Source organism: Podarcis vaucheri, assembly GCF_965113315.1.
Source record: "Podarcis vaucheri genome assembly, chromosome: 7".
Lineage (NCBI taxonomy): Eukaryota > Metazoa > Chordata > Lepidosauria > Squamata > Lacertidae > Podarcis > Podarcis vaucheri.
Genome location: NC_138765.1, coordinates 27,200,497 through 27,224,599, shown reverse-complemented (window position 1 = coordinate 27,224,599; position 24,103 = coordinate 27,200,497). Strand labels below are relative to the sequence as shown.

General features: G+C 46.0%; 1 protein-coding gene across 1 annotated transcript; it reads right to left on the bottom strand.

The window, feature by feature from the left end:
* Positions 1–220: 220 nt before the first annotated feature.
* TCEA3 (transcription elongation factor A3) lies at positions 221–24,016 on the bottom strand. Its single transcript, XM_082231838.1, has 13 exons — positions 23,687–24,016; positions 17,734–17,796; positions 16,070–16,175; positions 12,921–13,053; positions 10,003–10,062; positions 8,902–8,979; positions 8,241–8,318; positions 6,974–7,134; positions 6,466–6,521; positions 5,347–5,502; positions 4,849–4,995; positions 3,175–3,246; positions 221–2,632 (listed from the first exon to the last, which is right to left on the bottom strand). Exons 1-13 carry the CDS (start codon positions 23,753–23,755, stop codon positions 2,624–2,626), a joined length of 1,188 nt encoding a protein of 395 aa, XP_082087964.1. The 5' UTR covers positions 23,756–24,016; the 3' UTR covers positions 221–2,623.
* Between the last annotated feature and the right edge of the window lie 87 nt (positions 24,017–24,103).

The following is a 24,103-nucleotide window of genomic DNA, read 5'->3' as shown; positions in this document are numbered from 1 at the left end:
TTCAAGGACACATCCCAGCAGCCAAAAGGCATTCTGGGTATAAAGCAAGGGTGGGGGGAGGTGTGACCTGTGGAGAGGCCCAAGGGCCAGAATGAGGGATCTAGAGGGCCGCATTCAGGCCTCAGGTTCCCTGCCCCTGCTGTAACCCAAAAATTTTGGTATGACTCTGCTGGAGAAACACCATATTCTGTTTCCATCCCAGAATGGACACACAGAGCAATGCGTGAGCATTCAAGAGTTTACTAACGTACAAGGGCCATCATTTAACATTTGGTTTGTATAAGCTACGTACCTGCTCCACTTCAAAAGCATTAAGGACACATCAAACGTTCTTAGAAATAGGAAATGGATTACCCTGAATTCCCACTCCCAGGTTTGTTGCAGTTTTCATTTCTCTGGCATCAGAACCAGAAGCACTCCAAGGGCAGTCCACTCACCTGTCCTAGGCTTATCTGGCAGGATTGACTGTGGTGTCACCTGCCATTTTGGGTTCCCCTCAGTGCCCCAGGCCACTTGTTACAGCATCGATTTGGGACATTTTGGGAAATCAAAATGGGCTGCTCCCAGTTAAGCTCAGGACTAGGGACGCAAGAAGGCAGTAGTTTGCGTTCCAACCCACCTTTATTGCAAACACTGCTATTTCCTTTCCACTACAGTTCATTTTCTGCCCAATTCTATGTTATTTGTCTTGCTAATTAATGTAATTTACACAATCCTTTACATTATGAATTTAATTAACTATATAATTACTTTCCACATCATTTCAATGTACAGGAAATGTCAAAACAAAATATATTTTTTTAAAGTCATTAATTACTTGTCACTTGCGGGCTTTAAGAACAAACAAACCGGAACTTTGTGAATGAAAACCACCTGTAGTCGCTGGATTTATTTCTGCTCTAAACGTGCCAAGAAACAGTAGAAATTCCCACATCCATTTCCAGCTGAATTCTCTGGGATCCCTTCTCATGACTGGGGGAATGAATGAGTGGGCTCCTGACACAGGGCACTCTGCCGAAAGATGCTTCTAATCTTCAGCCAACGCCATCTGCCGTGTGTAATGACTGACCCCATCCACAATGGCTACCTCTCCTAGAGTACATGTCACCAACCTTTTTCAGCCAGTGGGTACATTACAAATCTTGAGACAGTGTCATGGCTGCCATGGGGGCCCGTCGCGTCACAAAATGGCTGCCACCGAGGGATGGCAAAATGGCCTCAACATCTAAAAGAGCATTCAACCACCCCATTCAGAACAGATAGGAAATCAGGCATCCAATGGCAAGTGGGCATGTTTAAGGCGGTGCGTTTAGTAAAAGAGAGGCCGAGCCTGTACAAACAGGAAGTGAGCAGGAAGAGGAAGCAATCACTAGTGTACTGTGGTATTATTATTATTTTTTACAGGATATTTACAAAGACCTTTCGTGGGCACTATAGGAGGCAACGGCTGGCACACCGGCACCCTCAGGTGCCACACTTTGGAACCTCTGCCCTAGAGCTAGAGCCTGGAACCCTTCTGAAAAAGCATTATGTGTCCACCTTCCTGCTTCCATGGTGACCAGACGCAAGGGGAAACCGCCACTCAGCAGCAGAGCAAAGCTTTACATGCACAGTCCCACCATCACCGTTAAAGGGACCCTGGAAGTAGAAAGGGTTGGGAAAGCCTTTAAGTGGCTACTGCCAGCCAAAGCAAGAAGCAGCCCTCTGGCCAGACAGGTCAAAGGTCTGGCTCAGTCTGAGGCAGCTTCATAGGAGAGGGAATGAGGGGATGTTGGCAGGTGACGGCTTGTCATACAGGGGAGGGAGAAACTACGTCTGCTGAAAATTCCCTCTTCTGCTAGGAGTAAAGGAGGCTAATCCTCCTGTACAGAAAGCCACCCAAAGGTTCCCCAACCTCTATCTTGTCAAGCAAGAGAGCATTTAACAGTTCCAGACACACTCCAGTTAGGCAAAAGCATTCAAGGAGGCACAATAAGGGGGAGGCCTAAGGGCCACATGGAGAGGCCCAGAGGGCCACATCTGACATTTGAATCCTCTGAAAGAGGTCATCCCCCAACAGCACACGATAAGCTAATGGGCTGCAGTCAGAACTGTATCCTACGCTGATAAAAAATGATCTAAATTATGTATCGTGAAAAGCTGGGTTCTGTGATCTGAAGGAAGTGTTGCAAGTTGGGCAGAGGAAGGAAGACCTTTTGCAGGCTACTGATGTGCCATATCTTGAAGACAAAGAATCTTCATCCACTCCCGGGCTTCAGAGATTTTCATTATATATTGCCCACACATGCAATTTCAAAGCTTAAGGGGTATAAACTTTTTATAATAACGAAAATGTGGAGTCTCAGAAGGTGGAATTCCGCACTCAAGCAAAATTCTGCACTAGCCCAGTATGCTCGCAGAACACGGCCTTCCTAATAGTGGCATCATTCCATCACCTGAATTAACAACAGACCATCACCACTCCTTTTAAGTAATTCACCCCTAAGGGTCCAGCATTTCCACCTTTCATGTGCACCCCTTCCACTTTCCTGCTGTTATTTCTTCAGTGAATAGTTCAAAGTTTCTTTTGAACGACTGCGACAGGACATCATCTTTCCATCACTGGAACATCCATCAAGGAACATCAGCAGAACTGCAAGGGGAAAGGACACTCTCTGAACCTTGCTGGATCTTCTGGGACATTGCATGCAGGAAAGCCCCACCTGCCTCACCTTCAACATCCCCAGGTGTCCACACAAAGACAAATTCACCAGCACCAACATGGTCATTCCCCAGATTTGGTTGAGGAATTGGGCCGCGAGATTTTGACCTACACACACTGGGATTTAATTTGAGGGGTCCTGGGCCATATCTAAATGGGTTGTCCTCGCATGGACATGAAGGGACAACAGAGGTAAAGCTGGTATGCTAGGAAGGGAAGGCATACACACCCCTTCCCTTTGTGGCATGAGTAGCGATGCTCAGGAATTTTGTTCTGCCTGCATTTTAAGCGAACTTCATTCCAACTTCCCAAATCGATACATGGATCACAATGAAGTTATCCTTCCATTTTAGCCAGATTTTGAGAGAATTCCAAAATGTAAAATGAATGCCTATTTTAAGGCATGATGTGTACACACAAAAATGTGCAAAGATAAAAACTTATTTGGGGTGGGGTGGGGGTGGGAATACTACCTTCCAGCGGTTCCCGCACTCGTTACACAGCACAAAGGTCGTCATTGGCTCGTCAGCACTCCGTGTTTGCACCTGCAAGGAGAAAGTCAGCTGTGAGCTGGGTGTTTGCCTTTCGGAGCAAACTGGAGCACAAATTCCAGTAGCAAAGAGGCCCCAGCTTCCAAAATTTAATCCTCACAACTAAATCCCAGCATTTTCATTGCCACTATCAAATTTGGGCACATTAAGCTTTAAGCCACAATCTTGCACTAAGGAAAGCAGGATTCTGCAACTTGCATAAATTACATAAATTAAGCACAGTTGCTCGCTATGCATTCTGCCCCTTCTGCTAGTCCAAAGACAGAGCAAAGAGCCTGGCAGGGAACACACACAGAATGCCTATAGCTATATATCAATCTATATTATATTGCATCTGTTTACACAGACATTCCCTTGATCTCTCAACCCAAAACTCCTGTTCTAATTGTAAAGTTGCTTTAAAGGGAATGATGGATTTTTATATGTTTGTGTAACTGGTTTTTATAATCTGCAAGCCACTTGGAAGCCCATTTTTTGCATTAAATGGTATATAAAGACGATATACTTGAGAGAGAACACCACCTACACATCGTACAATATAATCCAAGTGCAAAAAAGGGGGGTGTCATATCCAGTACATGGGTAAAACTACAACCCATCTACACACGTTTTAGAAACCACAAATTTGCAATCCTGACCAAAACAACGGAGCAAATAATTTCAGTTCTGAGAACCGCAGCCTGTCAGTCTTATCAATAGTTGCAGAGATCCCAACAGATCCAGCTATGTTAGCATACAACTATGGTGTACACACCAGGCACCTTAAGACCGCATGGCCTCAGCCTGGAGGACGGTACCAGCACTGCTTGGCTCTGATGAATGAAGCCATTCTAAGTGTGCCATCCTCAAAGCTCTATAACTGCCACCTTGGATACAGCATCCATTCATTGTTACCAGAGCAGCAAATGAAGGCAATAGCCAAAATGGCAATAGCCACGTAAACATATACAGTGCTCCCCCCGCCCCCCGGAAAATGTTTAGGGGTACAGTGGTACCTCAGGTTACATATGCTTCAGGTTACATACGCTTCAGGTTACAGACTCCGCTAACCCAGAAATAGTGCTTCAGGTTAAGAACTTTGCTTCAGGATAAGAACAGAAATCGGGCTCCGGCGGCAGGGCGGCAGCAGGAGGCCCCATTAGCTAAAGTGGTGCTTCAGGTTAAGAACAGTTTCAGGTTAAGAACGGACCTCCGGAACGAATTAAGTGCTTAACCCGAGGTACCACTGTACTCTCATTTTGACTCAAGAAAAATCACTTTTTTATAGTTCATCTTGGGGAAAATAAATACAGTAAATTGATAAAAGTACAAAGATTCATAAAATGTTTAGGGGTATGTGTCCCCCCAGAAAAAAACACTGAACACACACACACGTGTGTGGGGAGGGGGGTAGAGATCTTGCTCACATTCTTCTGCGGTTCCTGAAATTGACTATATCTACAGTACAATGTGTAAGTTAACATCATTAGCATTCCTTTTCTCGCTGACTGCAGAGATCTCTTGTGAAGCACAGAGGGATTCGTTGTTGTTTTTTTACCATGTGAACGTGCCCAGCCTGATAGGTCTTGCCCAATAGCCTAGCCCACCTCTCCTCACCTGGTTATAGGTACAGTTCTTCTTTTTGCATTTGCCGCACTGGAAGAGGTCAGTTGTGGTGCCTCCAGTCTTCGCCATCTGATGCTCTCGTATGGCTTCCTGGGTCATGGCGTTCCTCAGCTCCTTCAGTTCATCGCTGGCCATTTCCTGCAATTAATTACTTAGATAGAGCAGACTTTCTGCCTTACCAGTCCTAAACTTGCCACAGCGCTTTGCAAGGCCAAACCATCAGCTGGTTGTTAGGGCTAGCAAAGACCAACACACAGGAGACTGCAGAGGCTGACAGATCAATTCACATCCCTGCAAATCCCCATTTCAGCCCAGTCACATCTTTTTACCTGCTCACACCTGACATCCCATATATGCCAGGTGTGCAGAAGGAAACGTGAGGCTTGGCCAAAATGGCCTCATGCCCCTAAGGAGGCCTGCGGGACAGAGATTCCCCGCCACGGATGTAAAAAGTTATAGCCCATCCTGTTCCTTCTCCTCCCAACTTACATCCGCCGTCATCCTGGCAATGAGGCTGGGCGGAATGGCTCCGGACAACACGTTTCGGCGCAAGCCAGGATTCTTGGGGTCCTTCAGGTTGCTAATGCGGCTCCTCACGCGGTTGCGGTACTTCATATCAGTGCCCTTCAGCTCCTGGTAGATATGTGGAGGCGTCAAGGAAGAAGGGCAAAAAGGATAATACACAGAATAAAATGGGTCACAGAGCTCAGTTGGCAGGGCGCATGTTCTGTGTGGGGAAGGCCCTGGGTTCAATCCTCAGCATCGCTAGCGAAAAGGATTTCAGGTAGGAGGCAATGAAACAGATCTCTGCCCCAAACCCTGATTGCCAGCCTCCACTGCACATGTGTATCACGAGATCCAATCTCTCATGGTTTTAACCTTTAAAGCCCTATACAGCCTAGGACCCTCACACCTACAGGACTGCCTCTCCTGGTATGTCCCACGGAGGACCTTAAGGTCTTCAAATAAAAACATCTTGGAGATCCCGGGCCACAGGGAGGTTAGGCTGGCCTCAACCAGAGCCAGGGTTTTTTCAGCCATGGCCCCGATCTGGTGGAACGCTCTGTCACAAGAGACTAGGGCCCTGCGGGACTTGACATCTTTCCGGAGGGCCTGCAAGACGGAGCTGTTCCGCCAGGCCTTTGGCCAAGGCACAGTCTGACCTCCTCTCTCCTTCTGTAATCCTCATAGAACTCTAACCCAATGGTCGATTCTGAATTGATTTTAGAATGTATTTTAATTAATTGGCTGTGTGATTTTATGTACGCTGTGCTATTTTTACTTGTTGTTAGCTGCTCTGAGCTCGGCTTTGGCCGGGGAGGGCAGGATACGAATAAAAAATACTATTATTATTATTATTATTATTCATCTGTTTTGGAGCCCAGAATCAATACTGTTATGCATAGAGCCCGTTTACAAAGCGCTTCCAGTACTTCATATTCATATTATATATATAGATATAAAACCGATTTGTAAGGTAGAACCCTTGGGATCAGCAACAGTATCCCAATTTTATAGATGGGAAAGTAAGACTAAAAGACAGCCCCGGAGTGAGTGATAGCAAAACACTGCTCTGGCCCACAGAACCCATCCTATCCAAAGGATATGATCTTCAATTTCAGCTGCCATCTTGTCGCAATTGACTTCAAACTCCTTGTAATCATCTGAGAAGAAAAGGAAGCGGAACAGAAGAGATCATTCTGTGTGCAACTTAGGAGTTAATTCTTGTTAGCATAAGTGGCAGGATTTTTGCTGAAGCAGCTCATGCCCTGGTAGTTCTGAGGGAGTTCCTCCTCTGTGTATGTGTTAATGTCTCCTTCCTCTGCACAAGGTCTGCACTAAGAAAGACAAAACCTCTCTCGAGGTTTTGTTTTTCTACTTGAATTACACACTGTTTTTTGTTCAGTTTGCTCAATGAGGCGTTTGCTCAATATTTTCCTCTCTGGATTCCATCTGCATTTCCCCATTGCTTCCCTAACCTAGGGTTGCCATATTTTAAGAAGTGAAAATGTGAAAACAAAAATCGCCCCGACCTGCACAGCATCTGAAGGCCCTCTGCTTCCCCATCCCAGCTGGAAAGTTTCCTGAGCCACAGAGGTATATACTGGCCTCTCACCATCCATTTTCAGAGCTGCGGAGACCATCTCAATGCATTTGTCCCGGACAGAGTCTCCTGTCAGGTAGCACGATGCCAAGAAGCAGGTAGAAGATGAAAATGTCGGAGTGATGGGGCTGGTTGGGGTCTTGGGCACATCTGGCCTAGCTTTGCTGTGGGATCTGAAGAGGGCAGAAAACAACAGGTCTTTTGCAAAAGATGAACCATGCACGTTCATCACCATGAAGAACGTCCCCCCTACCTAAGGTAGGCTCTCTTTTTAAGCCTAGTTCTTACTGAGGCAGTCTGTGGTCTAGCCTGGACCACTCCAGACCAGAGATAGGGGGCTTACATAACATTTCATTTCATTTCATTGGTTAAATTTCTATACTGCTCTTCATCCAAGGATCACAGGGAGGATTACAATATAAAAACACAAAAATGAACAACTAAATGCTCCTCTCTATTATTATTATTAAAAATCTCCTAGCAATAACGTAATCCCCCACCATTGCTAGAACAGGGGAGCCACCCAGTGAAACTAACTGGGAGATTCAGAAAGGACAAGAAGCACTTCTTCAAAAAAGTGCATCATTAACTTATGGAACTCGCTGCCACAAGGTATGTCAACAGATGGACACTAACTTGGGTGGTTTTAAAAGGAGTTTGGACGAATTCATGGAGGACAAAGCTACCAACGGCTATTAGTCCTGAAGGACATAGGCATCCTTCTGGTATATTTATTTTACTTATTTATACAAATATCTAATATCTATACCACTATAGTGTAAAAAAAATATCAAAGTCGTATACAATAATATTTATATATAATAAAAATACATTAAAATATTTTAAAATCAGAGACCATTGAGTAAATACTATGGAGAGAGATATTCTTAATTGCCAACATAAGCCTGGCAGAACAGAAACGTTTTCAACAGCTGTTTAAAGGTGGAAACAGAAGATCTCTATAGGCAGAATATTTCACAAAAAATACCATTTGAGGAGAAGCAATAACTGGCTTCCTAGGGGCATCTGATTAATAGCTGTTGGGGAAATGATAATGGACCAGATGGACCATCGGTCTGATCCAGCCAGCCTCTCCTTAATGTTTTCTTCATGGCTCAAATTCATGGCAGGGTGGTGTTGTGGTTAGAATGTGGGACTAGACTCTGGGAGGCCAGGGTTGAAATCCCTACTCAGCCATGAAGCTCACTAGGGGATCTTTATATCCAGTTTCATCTTCCCCCTCCCCACTTGGGGAGGACACACAAATACCCAGCCATACCTCTCTTCTTTGCTATCGGTAGAATTCTTCCGAGACCCGGGAGGAGATGCAGTTGGGTTGGAACCAGTGGAGGCCCTCCTGTAAGGAAGACAAAGAGGTGCAACAAATAAGATGCCCAAACACACTCACTGAAATGGGAGTGGGGGAATTCCCATGTACAGTTAAATTTTATTAACATTAACCCCAGGCCGCTATCCTCAGTATACAATGTTTAGTTCTTTTTAATGGCCCCATCTGCACTAAGCAGCACTGCACCACGTGAAACTTCCACCAAGGAATTCTGGGACCTGTAGTTTGCTAAAGGTGCTTGGAAGTGAAGTTCTGTGAGGGATAAACTACAGCTCCCAGGATGTTTTGAGGAAGTCATGAGTGTTAAAGCAGTATACTTGTGCTTCAAATGTATGCTGCGGATGGGATCCTGTTTATTAGCGCAGTTCTTGGCTCACTGTTTCAAGGAAGATGAAGGGTAACGTATGAAATAAAGAACCAGGAAGGACTAGACTAGGAAACCGCCCATCCTCTCAGGGGACCAGTCAAACACTTTCTCTGAACACTATGGACTAGAGCAGGGATAAATGCGCTCCTGGGCTTGCAAAGCTAGCAATGGCGCCATGTAAAAGGCCAGCTATGCAGCGTCAGCAAAGCTGACCAAGTAGCTTACCTGTCCGTTGACAGCCTCTTGGGAGAGGAGGAGGAAGCAGCAGTGGAGGTGGAAGATCTTGAGTCTTCGGAGTCTCTTCTTTTTTGGGGGAAAAAGGGTACAAAGTGCAAAAAAGAGAGCTATGAATTGCCAGACTGTTAGCTTGGAACACATGCTAACTGCCTTACACCAGACTGGACTTTGTTGTTCATCTAGCCTGGTGTTGTCCACTCTGACTGGCAGGGTCTCAGGCAGATTATTCCCCATCATCTCCTACCCGATTAACTGGAGGTGCTGGGGATGGAACCTGGGGCTTCCTGCAGGTAAAGCACGTATCCTATTGCAGAGTTATGCAATCTCCACCCCCTAACATTAACATGGGAAATGGATGCCTGGACTTTGTGTCCATTGGAACTGGTGGGGTAGGATGTAAAGGTAAAGGGACCCCTGACCGTTTGGTCCAGTCGTGGACGACTCTGGGGTTGCGCGCTCATCTCGCACTATAGGCCAAGGGAGCTGGCATTTATCCGCAGACAGCTTCCTGGTCATGTGGCCAGCATGACTAAGCCGCTTCTGGCGAACCAGAGCAGCGCACGGAAACGCCGTTTACCTTCCTGCAGAAGCGGCACCTATTTAACTACTTGCACTTTGATGTGCTTTTGAACTGCTGGGGGGGCAGGAGCAGGGACTGAGCATTGGGAGCTCACCCCGTTGCGGGGATTCGAACTGCCGACCTTCTGATTGGCAAGCCCAAGAGGCTCAGTGGTTTAGACCACAGTTCCACCTGCGTCCCTCTAAAGTAGGTGGAGCCAAAAAGTAGGTGGAGCGAGAGCCTAGGATAGGCAGAGCCAACCAAGTCTAGTTTTGTCCCCATCCTCCTCCCTGCCGAGTACTGCAAGGGTAACAATGGGACCGAAGAGGAGGAGGAGGAAGAAGCCAATAGGCAGTGCCACCCCCTGGACTGGTCACAGGTAAGAGTGCAGTTGGGTGGGGTTGGCTGATGGTAGACTGGAGGTGGGGCAGTGAGCCCCTTGCCCTAAGGGATCAGTCTCCACTGGCAAGATTGCTTCCCAGGAAATTGAAATATTATGAGATCCACTGAAGAAAGATAAGGACACGTACCTCTCTTTTTTAGGTTCCAAGTGGGATTTTTTCGATGTAGCTGAAGCACTTCTGGGATCTCTGCATAGAGAGACATAGCATGATGTAAGATTGCCTGAATTTGGCATTCTTCAGTTTGCCATCTCCAGCATCATGCATTTCAGTGTCTGTGCTGGCAGTAAAGGTAGCTTCTCCAGTTGGCAGAATTTACCTCCCGAACCTATCATAGACTATAAGGGGAGCTAACTCTGAGCCCTGCCAAAGACTTTCTTAGTCCAGCAGGCAACATAAGGTGGTGTTAAGGTTTATGTTCAGCTTTATGAGGAATTTCAAATTGCTTTAGCCTTTGTATGATTATTCTCTGCTTAGAGCATGTTCAGTACATAAATGCCTTTTTTAAAAAAGAAATAATTGAAAGAGAATTGAACTGATATGGAGGATGCTCTTTGGGGAAATTAACTGGAGCTAAATGAATAGAAGAGGAACAGATTTGGGGTGATCTGGAACAGGGTGCAAAATAATTGAACAATTTATCTGGGTTGATTTGGATGGGGAAATTAGCTGGCTTGCTTTCCACAACATATGAATTCTAAATGTGCACCTACTTTATATCAGTAAAGGTAAAGGGACCCCTGACCATTAGGTCCAGTCGTGACCAACTCTGGGGTTGCGGCGCTTATCTCGCTTTATTGGCTGAGGGAGCTGGCGTACAGCTTCCGGGTCATATGGCCAGCATGACTAAGCCGCTTCTGGCGAACCAGAGCAGTGCACGGAAACACCGTTTTCCTTCCCGCTATTTATCTACTTGCACTTTGACGTGGTTTCAAACTGCTAGGTTGGCAGGAGCAGGGACCGAGCAACGGGAACTCACCCCGTCGCGGGGATTCGAACCGCCAACCTTCTGATTGGCAAGTCCTAGGCTCAGTGGTTTAACCCACAACGCCACCCGCATCCCTAGTACTTTATATCAGTAACGTGCATTAAATGTACACTGGCACAGTGGTTTTCAACTGGTCCATACCCCAGACCCACCTCTGACTCCCAAGCTGTGGCATTGGAACCCACATGCGTATTTTCCCCTTTGATTGATATTTAATAGTGCTAATGATGCACTATTCCGTCCTAACATGAAAATCCCCAGAGCAATATAGTGTTGCCTTGGCATTACCACTAAACGAAAAGCAGTATTGCTATGGGGCAGGAAGAAGGCGCAAGCATATGGCTAGCCAGAAATCTTCATCTTATTTTTTTAAAATGGCTCATGCCTTTCTCGCATTACATTGCAGCACCTGTGGAAATTGATAAAATGAGCAGCTCATAAGAAGAATGCACCCTAGTCTTCGTGCGTGTCTGGAATCCCAACATGGCAGCCACAGCCCTGCAAATAAAGCTCTGTGGATCCATGCCCTGAATCTTTTCTATGCCACCTGGTTACCGGCCATAAGACAATTGTAAAACAAAGCTTTACCTATCTGATGCTCATCATATGCAGCAAACTGGGTAGCAGCAAGAACACTGGAACCTCTCTCTGTTTAACGGAGCTCAGAGCATTCCCCAAATCTATCAGTGCAGAGCAGCTCTGCCATCTGTCAAACGGTGGTTAACAAGGTCCAGGGACAATCCTGGCTCACCCCACCATTTTGCAAATGACACAGAATAAGCGATATAGTTGCTTTTACAGGCGCTGAAGTGGAAAGTGAAACTAAACAGGGCCTGGCAAACAAGCTGGGCATTTTTCCAAGCACAAGCAGAGAACACCGTGGTGAAGGGAGGGCCTGCTTAACAAAATGTAGTCTCTTAGGTTAAAACAAGAAACACCCTAGAAACTGGGCAGGAACTTTTGCATATGCTTAGGCCCAATTAAATGTCCCTACAGTTGCCCTTCAAGGCTATCCCATTTAAAAATAGATAGGAGTGACATATAAGTGATTTCATTCTGGTTAAGCCTTCCACCTGGAGACTCATATAAAACTTAAATTTCTTGAGTAGGGATGGGGGAAACCTGTCCATTTCAGTTTCTCATTTTCCAATCTTAAACTCAGTTCTCCACGTCCACATCAGCCTGTAGCATCCCGAAATTTCATCAACAGATTCATCCAAATACAGTCATACCTTGGTAGTCGAACGGAATCCGTTCCAGAAGTCCGCTTGACTTCCAAAACGTTCGGAAACCAAAGCGCGGCTTCTGATTGGCTGCAGGAATCTCCTGCAGCCAATTGGAAGCCGCGGAAGCCCTGCTGGATGTTCAGCTTCCAAAAATAGTTTACAAACAAGAACAGTCACTTCCAGTTTGCAGCCTTCGGGAGCCAAAACGTTCGAGAACCAAGCTGTTTGAAAACCAAGGTACGACTGTTTACAGATTTTTGCAAAGCAATTTTCCCTAATACAAACCAGCCACAGATGCTAAAAGTCACTCTTAGGGATAATAATATTGTGCTATTGTTGCTGCTGCTCGTCATCAACATATACGGTTCTAGACTGCCCTCCATATCAAAGGAATCCAAGGGTAGCATAGAGCAAATTATATCATCATATATACTTTAAAAATTTGGCTAAATTCTAGAAGCAAAGAAGGCTACAGAGGTATATCTTTGCAACTAGTTAGAAGTGGTGGTAAGAAGTATTGCTCCTGGTGAAGAAATTTCTTAATTCTGTTAACGCATTGCGAATTACGGTATGTAACCTTTTTGGTACTTTGAGAATTTGTTCTTTCTGTTGCTTTTCCTGCATCCAGTGCCTTCAACTCCCTTTCCTTTCGTTACCTGCTAACTGGGAGGGGGGGTGTAGCAGGAATTTTACCACTAACAATATGTGTTGACTTTGAAATGTGATATCTACAACAGAATCGCTTTTTAGAGGGAAGACAACTGGACCCGATTCAAATCAACATTTGCACCTCCTTGCACTAAAAGCTGTGAATGGCCCTAACATGTGAATACCGGTCTTTTTGTTTTCCACTAGAACTTTTGCAGAGATTCACAGGGTGGGAAATGGTGTCTTCGGTTTTCCAGCCAGGGCTATCAATCCCTTTGTCTCTCTCTTTCCCCTTTTTACTCTTCTCCTTCCCCGACTCTAAAAGAGAGAAAATGGGACATCCAGGTACAATCAAATATTGTAAAGTCTTCTATATTTTCTAGTTTCCTTAGTAGTTTCATATACAGTAAGTCCTGCGATATTTTTCTAGCACCCTCACACTTCTACTTGCTTTGTGAGCATCTCAAATTTCAATTAAAAAAACTTTCATTAAAAATAATAATTTGATTTTCAGTTATATGCATTTCAATAGTTTTACAATCATTCCAACATTTCCAAACTCAACTTCCTTCCTCCTCTTTCTGCGGTTCCTTAAATTTATTTCTTACATTTCCTGCATATTCCAAATTAACTTTTTTTTATTCATCTACTTTAAATATATACTGTTATGAAACTTCAGGTTATTACAATAATCCTGCCAATCTTACAGTGTGTTTGTAAATATTCAATAAACTATTTTCATTCTTTTATAAAAAGTTTGTTATCTTGATTTTTTTATTTTTCTGCTAAGTTTTGCCATTTCTGCATATTCCATAAGTTTTTGTATCCATTCTTCTTTCGGCAGGACTTCTTCTTTCCATTTTTGGGCAAATAACATTCTTGCCGCTGAAGTCGCATACATGAATAAATTTCTATTCTGTTTAGGTAGTTCTACTCCTATAATTCCCAAAAGGAAAGCTTCTGAGGTTATTTTTTTTACAAATGTTATTTTAAACATCTTTTTCAATTCATTATATATCATATCCCAGTAAGCTTTAACCTTACTACAATACCACCAAAAAAAAAAAGTTTCAAGTCCCCACAAATGGGGAAATATGCTTGCAAACTGGAGGGTGGCAATGTTTTTGAAATCGTAATAATTCAACGGGACTTGAGGAGTTGTGGATTTTTACATTGAAGCAGTTGCAACTAAATTCCACCAAACCCCTAACAGCACACACCAAGGCAGAGATGCTGATAACTAAAGTTAATAATTACATGATTTTTAAAAAGTCAACAGCAGTCACAGCTGGGGCTGGGGATTTTGATCAGAACCACAACAAGGGCAAATGGTTTTTATAAATAGAAGAAGAAGAGAGGAACAACAACAACAAGCTCCCCGCTGTGATCCAGATTTGCCCCATGGCTATAATTCCATTTAAAACAACAAGAACAATCATGTCCAACTCCTTGCATGCTTATCATCAGTCTCCTTTGTTGTTCTGCTTGGTAAGACAGGACTTGTAAATCATCAGTGATGCTTTCCACTGTTGGAGGCAGTATACCTCTGTATACCACTTGGACTACTACAATCCACTCTACGTGGGGCTACCTTTGAAGGTGACCCGGAAACTATAACTAATCCAAAATGCGGCACCTAGACTGGTGACTGGGAGCGGCCGCTGGGACCATATAACACCGGTCCTGAAAGACCTACATTGGCTCCCAGTACGTTTCCGAGCACAATTCAAAGTGTTGGTGCGTGTTTACAAAAGAGTAGGGATTGGGGGGGGGGGAGTTGATTCAGCACGCATATAAAGTCAAACTTACTGGTTTCGTACTTTCTGAAACAAAGCACAAACTGAATCACAACCATCCCTAGCCTAACCAAGGAGGGGAACAAAATTTAGTTCAGTTCAAATTTTAATGCATACCTTGGCTCAGTATACCTGAAGGAGCGCCTCCACCCCCATCAGTCTGCCCAGACACTGAGGTCCAGCTCCGAGGGCCTTCTGGAGGTTTCCTCACTGCAAGAAGTGAGGTTACAGGGAACCAGGCAGAGGGCCTTCTCAGTATTGGTACCCACCCTGTGGAGTGCCCTCCCATCAGATGTCAAAGAAATAAACAACTACCTGACTTTTAGAAGACATCTGAAAGCAGCCCTGTTTAGGGAGGTTTTTAATGTTTGATGTTTTATTGTGTTTTTAATATTCTGTTGGGAGCCGCCCAGAGTGGCTGGGGCAACCCAGCCAGATGGGCAGGGTTAAATAAATAAATAAATAACAACAACAATTATTATTATTATTCCAGTGCCCGGGAATCGCAAGTGGCGAGAACTGCTGTTGTTAAAATGGGGTGTTCTGTTTGTTGTTTGCTTGTTTGTTTTCTTTAAAAACCTAGATCCCTTTTTTGACCCTCAGCTTCTGAAAGCAAGCCACACTTTAAAATACAAACTAAATCCTTTGCAACCAGTCTTTTCAGGTCGGAATAAACCGGCTGAATAAAAAAAGAAAAAGAAACCAGGAGGTAACTCTCCAAAACAAAGTGTGGGATGAACAACTATCTTTCGCTAGTATTTCCAGCAGTAACCGTCAGGTCTATTAACTCCTACAAGAATATAGCACACATTTCCAAACTCTCCAATAGCTGTTATTACTGTAGTTGCATAAGAAAATGCTATGCTCTTGAGTCGTAATGGAACACTCCTGTACACATTTAACCAACCAAACGCCACTGGTGTGTCATACTGTCTCTGTGAGAGTTTGTAAAAGCAGCACCCAGTTAGTTACTGATTATGAGAGAAGCTCTTAGTTCCAATTTTGCTTCCCTGGAAGAAACATACATGGTCAAAAGGGCAAACCACAGCCCCACTGGTACTATTTGGTTGTCTATTAGAGAGTGGCTACATATGCACAGACGGTGTTGGAGAAAGGCAATAGGCACACTTACCTGCCTGGGCCTCACTCTCACACCATCACCTGTATGATGTGCAACACCCACACAGTATCAGCCGAGAGTCACCCCAGCTATGTATACTCTGCATCCTACTAGTCCCCAATGTCTCAATATGGAAGCGCCGGGGCTCTCATTTTCTTGCCTCTCTGACCCAGAATCACCCTGTCATCCAAAGCTAGCATGGCTAAGAACCAGGAACGATGGGAGTTGAAGTTCAGCTACATCTGGAGGACTACACATTCCCTGTCGTTGCTCTACAGTGCTCCCTTGGGGCACAAGGCCTCACAAATCCCAGCACCCTCAGCTAATGCGGTTTTCTTGAAGTCTAAGCAGCTTTCTAATGGTGATACTCAGAGAACCTGCTGGCATTTTTTTGCCACCCACAGCAATGCAATCTTACCCAACAACCTCTTCCAGTTCTTGATGAGGATTTTCGCCAGAGTTACCACCTCCTCGTCAGCACAGTGCTTGCGGATTGTGTTGACAGCCACGCCAATTCTTGTGGTCTGAGAGACAGAGAAGAGGGATCAGCAGCCGTTTATGCAAGAGCTCTCAGGGACAGAGCAAACGCTTTTGCCACGTCTCCAACTTAAAAGGGACCAGGGAACAGCTGGAGGACTCAGGGGCCCATGTCAGTCAGAGTTGACCTTGCAAAGCCAAAGCAGTGACCTCCAGATGCTGTTGGACTACAATTCCCTTCAGCATCAGCCAGCGTGACAGGGATGATGGGAGTTGTGCTCCAGCAAACATAAGGAAAGCCTGTTGGGTCAGGCCAATGATCCATCTAGTCCAGTATCCTGTTCTCACAGCAGCCAACCCACTCTCTCCCACTGTGGTTTCCAGCAGCTAGTATTCAGAAGCATAACAGCCTCTGACCATGGAGACAGAGTGTAGGTATCGTGGCTAGTAGCCTCATCCTCCCTGAACTTGTCCAAAGCCACTTCCGCAATATGGAGGAGGTGGGGTTGCGAGCTTCACGCCCCTCCCCGCACGCGATTGGGGGGATTTCCGGCCGCATCACCTCCTGGCCTGCCAATTGGAAGGCTCTGGGGGTGTGGCCTGCCTTATTTAAAGCAGGACGCACTTCCTGCTTTCCCTGCCCTATAAGGTTTTCATTCCTTGACCTTGCTATGGACCTTGGTTGGTCGCCATTGAGGGGCCTGGCAGGAATTTTTCCACTTGGCAAATTGGCACCAGCCACTTGGTTTTCGCCTACCTCGTAGCAAATCGTCACATCTTTCTTGGTATTGGCAGTTAGGCATTGGTATAGTTCTGTAGATGGAAGAGGGGAGGTAGCGCCATCACCTGCCCCGCATATTGAAAGGTAGTCCAATAAAGGATTCCGGGGTGTGTGGCCCTGTCCAAAGCCTGGGGAGGGGAGGGCCTAAGGCACACCCCCTATCGGTGACCCCAGGGGAGTTCCTAGTTGATGTGCATCAGCAGGACTCCCCCTACTGGTGGTTAACCCTTCCCGGACTTCAAGCGGATGGGCTGAAGTCGGATATAGTCGGTTAGGACCAATGCCTACGCCAATACCACTCATCACCTGTAACCAATAAAGCTGTGGCCTTATTTAGCCTATTAACCTTAATAATTGTGTCATGTGTCATTATTTCCACTGGGGGGCGGGCGGGAACTTGCCACACAATCCTCTTTCAAAGTCATCCAGTTTTGTGGCCATCACTGCCCCTTCTGGGCATGACGCCCACAGCTTAACTATGCACCACACGAAGAAATACTTTCTTGTATCTGTCCCAAATCCTCTAACATTCAGCTTCATGGGATGTCAATGCAAGTTATGAGAGAGGAAGAAATGACTTTCCCCCATCCACTTTCTCGAGGCCATGAATTATGTTAGAAACATCTACCATGCCACCTTTTTCCTCACCTTTTCTCTAAAGAGTCCCAAATGCTGGACCCTTTCCCTATAGTGGGGCTGCTCCACCCCCCTGATCATCTTGGTTGCCCTTTTCTGAACTTCCCCCAACACCCTTTTTGAGATGAGGCAAATGTCCAGACAGCACCTCATTGGCCCAGAGTATTTATGCCCCAGAATTCAAATACCTGCAGCAGCTGGATGGTCATTGTGCAACTGTTCAGTTTCTTCAGTAGGTCGAGAGCTCCTTCCTAAGAAGGGGGAAAACAAACACACACAGGGAATATTAGAAAGCCTTAAAATATGTTCTCCTTGTCTCCTGCAATATGCCTATTGTAGTGACAATCTCTTGAGGAAAGGGTGGGGAACCTCAGACCAAGGGGCCAGATGCAGCCCTCCAAGACCGTTGTATCTGGCGCTTGGGAGTTTCCTGGCTAGGACACATCCTTGAACTCAGATCGTGAGTTTGGCTTGCCTGGATGGAGGACAGAGAAGGGAATGTCAGCCCAATGAGCGTTTGTTCCATTCCACCCACTTTTACCCCTGCTCACTGCTGATTGCTGGTGCCAGAAAGGCGGCCCAGAAGGGGAGGTGGTGCTCTAGAATTGAAAAAGGCCCCCCATACCTGCTTGAAGGGAGGATGCGCTCAGTGGTCACTAAGGGTGGAGCCAGGAGTCAGCAGACACACTCTAAGGTTCATGGCTCAAGCAAGAGGCCCACAACAAACCACCCGAGCCCCTTAGAGCTGCTCTTGCTCTTCTTGCCACTGAGAGAAAATGATTGTTTTTGCCTGGTGCCTAAAGGTATGGAACAAAGGTGAACTTCCCTGGGGGAGAGCATTCTTCAATTGGAGAGCCACCACAGAAAAGGCCCATTATAGTGTTGCCACATTTTGGACATGAAGATGGGCTTCAGATGATGATCTGATGATATTGCTGGCTCACTCCTGACACTGCTTGAGACCATGCCAATTTGGTGTCTGACTGTGGTTGTCAAAAGGGAGCCACAGACAGACAACCAGCCAGTGCTTGCCATGGAGCCAGACTGCAATGACTGCATGCATCATGACAGCGCTACCCACCTTTCAACTTATGCATATTTTGGCATGCCAATACAAATCAACTCTAGGTGGCAGGTTTCCAGTGGCACAGCCCAAGCTTGAATTTGGCACACTGCAATGAATGAACCCCAGCCAGATGGGCAGGGTAGAAATAATAAATTATTATTATTAAATAATTATTAGGGCTGGAGGTATCTGTGGCCAACACGTACCATTTGCAAGAACATGGGGCAACATGTCCCTGTCCCCCCCCCCACCAGCAGGCAGACCCTTATTTGGAAATTCGTTTCAGGGGAAAGTGTTGACACCACCATGGGTTTTTGTGGAAACCTGACATTGCAAAAGTCAAGTGTTGTTTCCTTGTCAACGGAACGTCTGTCTGCGTCTCAAATAACTTCTGCAATTGGCCGCAGCAGCCCAAGCAGGCAGCAATGGGCTCTCTCGCCTTTGAGAAAACAAAAACTCTCTCGCAGGTGATGGGTGGGTGAGGGAGTCACCAATTGATTTCCATTGCTCTCCAAGATGATGTCACAAACATACATACTGCAAACATTTTACACTGCAGAGCTTCTGATTTCTGCACCCGTCTATTAGGTAAGTTTTTAATATTTGATGTTCTATTGTATTTTTGATATTCTGTTGGGAGCCGCCCAGAGCAACTGGGGAAACCCAACCAGATGGGCTGGGTATAAATAATAAATTTATTACTATTACTATTACTATTACTATTACTATTATTATTATTGACAAAGAGGTGCCTCTCTCTGCTGTTAATACTTCTATACAGGGAAGGGAAGACATCAGTAAACTCCTAGATCCCTGCATAGTTAGAATAGGGGTGAGTGCACCCTTAATACTTCTGGTGGTGGGGTTGAGCTTTCTTTCAAATTGCCCATTGTGTGCTCAGGTTTCTAGTCCCTAAGGCAAGGGTGAGGAATCTCAGGCCTGAGGGCCAAATGTGGCCCACCTAGCTTCTCAAACTGGCCCTTGGGTCTCTCCCTAAGCCACATCCCCTCTCTCCAGATGTCAAGGCTCCAAATGGAGAGCTGCTGCCAGTCAGTGTAGACAATACTGAGCTAGATGGACCAATGGGTCTGACACAGTATAGGGCAGATTCCTGTTTCTTCATGCTCCCTTCCCAGGTCAGAGTCTCCCTAAAGCAGGAAAGCCTTTTCCCCCTCTATGCCAGCATGATCTGCACAATTACAGTGGTTGCAGCAGAACCTTCAAATATTGGCCTTAAGTCTGTGGAGGGGTGGGTGTTGAAGGAGATCTGGCAGAGGAGGGTAGGGAGGAGTTATTCACAGTCATTGCACACTAGAGCAAAGTTTGCAAGGGAAGTCAAACATTAACTTCAACTCAAGGTGCAAATCTTGCTCCGTGGTTCACCTTCTGCTGAGTACTGCCAGGGAGCCAAAGGACAAAATCCTCAGACCGCTCAAGTGAAATAAGAATGGCAAAACATCCACTGACCTACACCAACTCTATGGTGGTGTAGCGGTTTGAGTGCCGGACTAGGACCTGGGAGACCAGGGTTCAAATCCCCACTCAGCCTAACCTCCCTCACAGGGTTCTTGTGGAGAATGGAAGAAGGGGAGAATAACTTATGCCACCTTGAGCTCCTTGGGGGAAAAGGTGGGATATAAATACAATTTTTTTTAAAAAAAAGAATGTGTCCATTCTCGAGTAAATGCATCAGAACCTGTCCACAGGAAGATAATGCAAGGACAGCGGTGCACTTAGAGAATTTTGCACTGTGTGGGCTTGTGTCCTCTCCACTCTGGGCATATATGGTGTTATAGGGCTGAGCCCAAGGGCTGCATTTCCTCCTGGGCAACCTTCCAAAGGGACCTGCCAAGGGTGGGCGGGGCCAGTGGCAAAAGTGGGTGGAGCAACAAATGCAAATTTTGCCTTTATACAAGGGGGCTAGCTTCCTTTGAACACACACTCTTCTCTGTCCTCTGTGCAGACAAGCAAGAGACTTGATTGGAGTTCAAGCACACATCTCACAGGGCAAACACACTCTGGTGTGCAGAAGGACAGGCGAGGGGGGTGGCCTGGGGTCCAAATTCCAAGGGCTGGACAGAGAGGCCATTTTATCCTCCATCCAGGCAAGGAGCAGTCATTATCAGCATCCCAGCCCTGCAAAAATGCTCAAGGAGGGTGTGAAAGCAAGGCCGATGAGGGGTGAGGTCTGGGGAGAGAGGGCATGACCCCTGGGGAGAGCCAGCCAAGGGCCAGGCAGAGAGGGCCACGTCTGGCCCCCGGCTCTGAGGCTCCCCACCCACAGTGGTAAACCAGCCCTGCCACATTCAGGGACCCTCCTGCTCATTTTGCTGGGAGGGGTCCCAAACTCCTCAGCAAGAACATGTCCTCTAGTTGTCCCTAATCCACAAAGCACACCCCTCGTTTTCTAGCCTTCCCTCTCCCCATTAGATCCCTATTTTACCCATTGGGGTGCGTTTTAAAACAAAGCTAGCACTCAGTTCAATTCCCTTCTCGCATGTGAGTGACCTAATCATTAAAAAGGAAAATGCTACAATCAGGTTGACCAACACACCCAGCTTCAGAAGCCAATGCGCAATTGCCACACATGGCAGAGTAAACAAGCATTGACGGTGACGTTGTCTAGCTTTTCAACTCCATAGCTGTGCCTTGGAGAGCCAAGTGATATGGGAAAGCTTGCATCTCCCACCAAATAGAACAAGTCCTTCCTTGGAGGTTTTTAAGCAGAGCTTGGACTAGATGACTCTCGGGGTCCCAACTCTACATTCTACATTCACATTAGCAGCTTAAAATACAGAAAGTTTCTCTCCCAACCCAACGCGTTCACATCGGGGGGGGGGGTGTCTTCACCCAATGAACAAGACCTTCTTCCTTTCCCCACCCCTGCAACATGGAACTTCTATTCATGATGCTATCATCTGCGCATGCGCACGCATTTTTGCATGTACTCTCGTCTGCGCATGGGCAACAGCCATCTTAACTGAACATGCTGTTCTTAAGAATAAAGTGAATTCAGCGTAGGTTTTCTAGTTGCACTGAAGCTGATTTGGGCAAAGGGGAGGGGTTTACAAATCAAGCAACATTTGTCAAGAAGCAACAGGGTCAATATGGATTGTGTCTATGAATGTGTCTTCGGAAACTAGCAGCGAGACAGCAGCTGGATTTCAAGTAAGCGGTTATTTGAATGGACCCAGAATGTCTCAAAATGACTTGCAAAATAAGGTAAAGGTACCCCTGACCAGTCGTGGACGACTCTGGGGTTGCACGCTCATCTCGCTCTATAGGCTGAGGGAGCTGGTTTTGTACGCAGACAGCTTCCGGGTCATGTGGCCAACATGACTAAGCCGCTTCTGGCGAACCAGAGCAGCGCACGGAAACACTGTTTACCTTCCCGCCAGAGTGGTACCTATCTATCTACTTGCACTTGGCATGCTTTCAAACTGCTAGGTGGGCAGGAGCAGGGACCAAACAACGGGAGCTCACTTCCAAAATACAGATAACCTAATCAAATGTTACTATTAAAGACATAACCCTATGTCCATCACAGGTGACGCATCTACCCAATACGGTACAACATAGCACATAAACCCCCCAATTGCATTTGCAATTGTACTAATAAATTGTTATGAGTTTGATGATGCCCGGAATCCCTTCCAATCCTTGGGATTCTGTGTCTGTGTAATGTCCAAGAGCAAGCTTGCCAAAGCAGCCCCTTCGTCTTGGTAATGGCTTTGGCTGGCGAATTAAGCACCACAATTAGCATAAGCAAAGAAGTTGTTCTGTGCCATAGAACAAATCATTGGGCCTCTCCCCACCACCACAGCCAGTGTTGTTTGAGTGAGCTGGAAGCAAGCTGGAGACATAGAAGGATGTTTAGGATGCCCTGGATTCAAAGCAAACTTATTCTTAAGTAAAATTTGCCGGGGTGCTAATGTCATGAGCCCCTCTATCTTATGCTCAGGTTGCATATATGAGCAAATAAAACCACATGTCCCAAAGGCACCACCATCTCTACTGACCTTCATTCCAAAGATAGCTTAGCTGGTTAGAGTGTGGGGCTGATAACACCAAGGTCACAGGTTTGAGCCACACCCCATAAACGACAGCTGTATATTCATGCATTGTATTATTATTATTATTATTTGAATTTATATACTGCCCTATACCTGGAGGTCTCAGAGCAGTTCACATAAAAAGATCACAGTATATAAAATAAAAGTTGGTTCCTTCCAACTCTATGATTCTAAGGAAACCAAACCCTGAAACTCTTGGAGTCTCTCACCGCTTGCAGATTGGAGTGGCGTGTAACTTTATTTCTCAGCCTTTAAATTGTGGCTGCACCTGCACACACACACACACACACACACACACACACATATCTTCCCATGTAGCTGGAAGGAGGAAGGCAAAGCTGGGAGTCCTCTTTTCCTCCCCTGTTCCTGCACAACATACATTATTTTTACTTCTCTGCTGCCATTCCTTCAGCAAGACACCAGGCAAAGATTAAATTTACATTGCCAGGCTCCTGCCAAACACCTGTTGTCTACATACCTTCTCTCCAAATCCTCTTAGGGACTGGCCACTTGGAGATCTGCAGGAGCAAGGGGGGGGGGATACTGTCCCTGAAAGAAAACTGAAGCTCTCACAAAAATGATTGAGGTCGGGGTGAGGAAGAGAGAGAAAACAAAACTACTCCCCAGATTTTTTGGGGTGGGAACCTAGCTTTTAAGCAAAGCAAACACAGGAAATAATACATTTTTGCTTGTCTCGGGTCACCTAAAGAGCACAACGATTCTCAGCTGTAACGCAAACCCTGCAAGGGTTTTTTTAAAACCTGATTTCCCCGCCCCGCAACTGTTGAGCGCTGCAGCTGCACCTCCTTCGATTCTGACGGTTTTGCAAAAAGTTTGCTGATCAGTGAGAAAACCACAGGAAACCACATTAAAAGCAACTGTTTCTTCAAACCCGAAAGGGACCTTCCAGTGCCAGCGACAGACTCCTGCGAATTCAAGCAGAGTTAAAACAGAAAGCACACAAGCAAAGCGAAAACACAACACGCACACCGTTTCTCTTACCATGTTCTTCCTGGACACCATCTTATCCAGCTTTCTGCCTATTCGGATCAGCTCCTCCGCTTGCCCCATGGCTTCTCCTCTCCCAAAAAAACACAAACAAACCTATGCCACGCTTCGCGAAGGCGAGCGCCTGAAAATATTTAAACGGGGAGTCGCGGGGGAGGGGGGGCAAGAAACGGACCCAGCTGGATCCGGATCTGGTTTTATGACAGTTGTAGTTGTTGGTTTTTGGGTGACTTTTGGTGTTTTTTAAGAGGCGGGAACGTACTTGCGGAATAAAGTAAAAGTTTTCGCACTCACTGGAGAAGTTTGACGCGGAAGGAAGGCAAGAGGGCGAAATAACGCAGGCGTGCTGGAGAGGGGAGGGGCCACTCGGTCACTTACAAATGACGGCCGTGGAATCAAAATAGCACTAGG

Excerpts from the sequence above, each read along its gene's own strand:
- TCEA3 (XM_082231838.1), bottom strand. The coding sequence starts at position 23,755 with ATGGGGCAAGCGGAGGAGCTGATCCGAATAGGCAGAAAGCTGGATAAG. Across the intron at positions 17,797-23,686 it reads TGGTGTCCAGGAAGAACATG|GAAGGAGCTCTCGACCTACT; the intron begins GTAAGAGAAACG and ends CCCCCTTCTTAG. Across the intron at positions 8,980-10,002 it reads TTGGAACCTAAAAAAGAGAG|AAGAGACTCCGAAGACTCAA; the intron begins GTACGTGTCCTT and ends CCCCCAAAAAAG.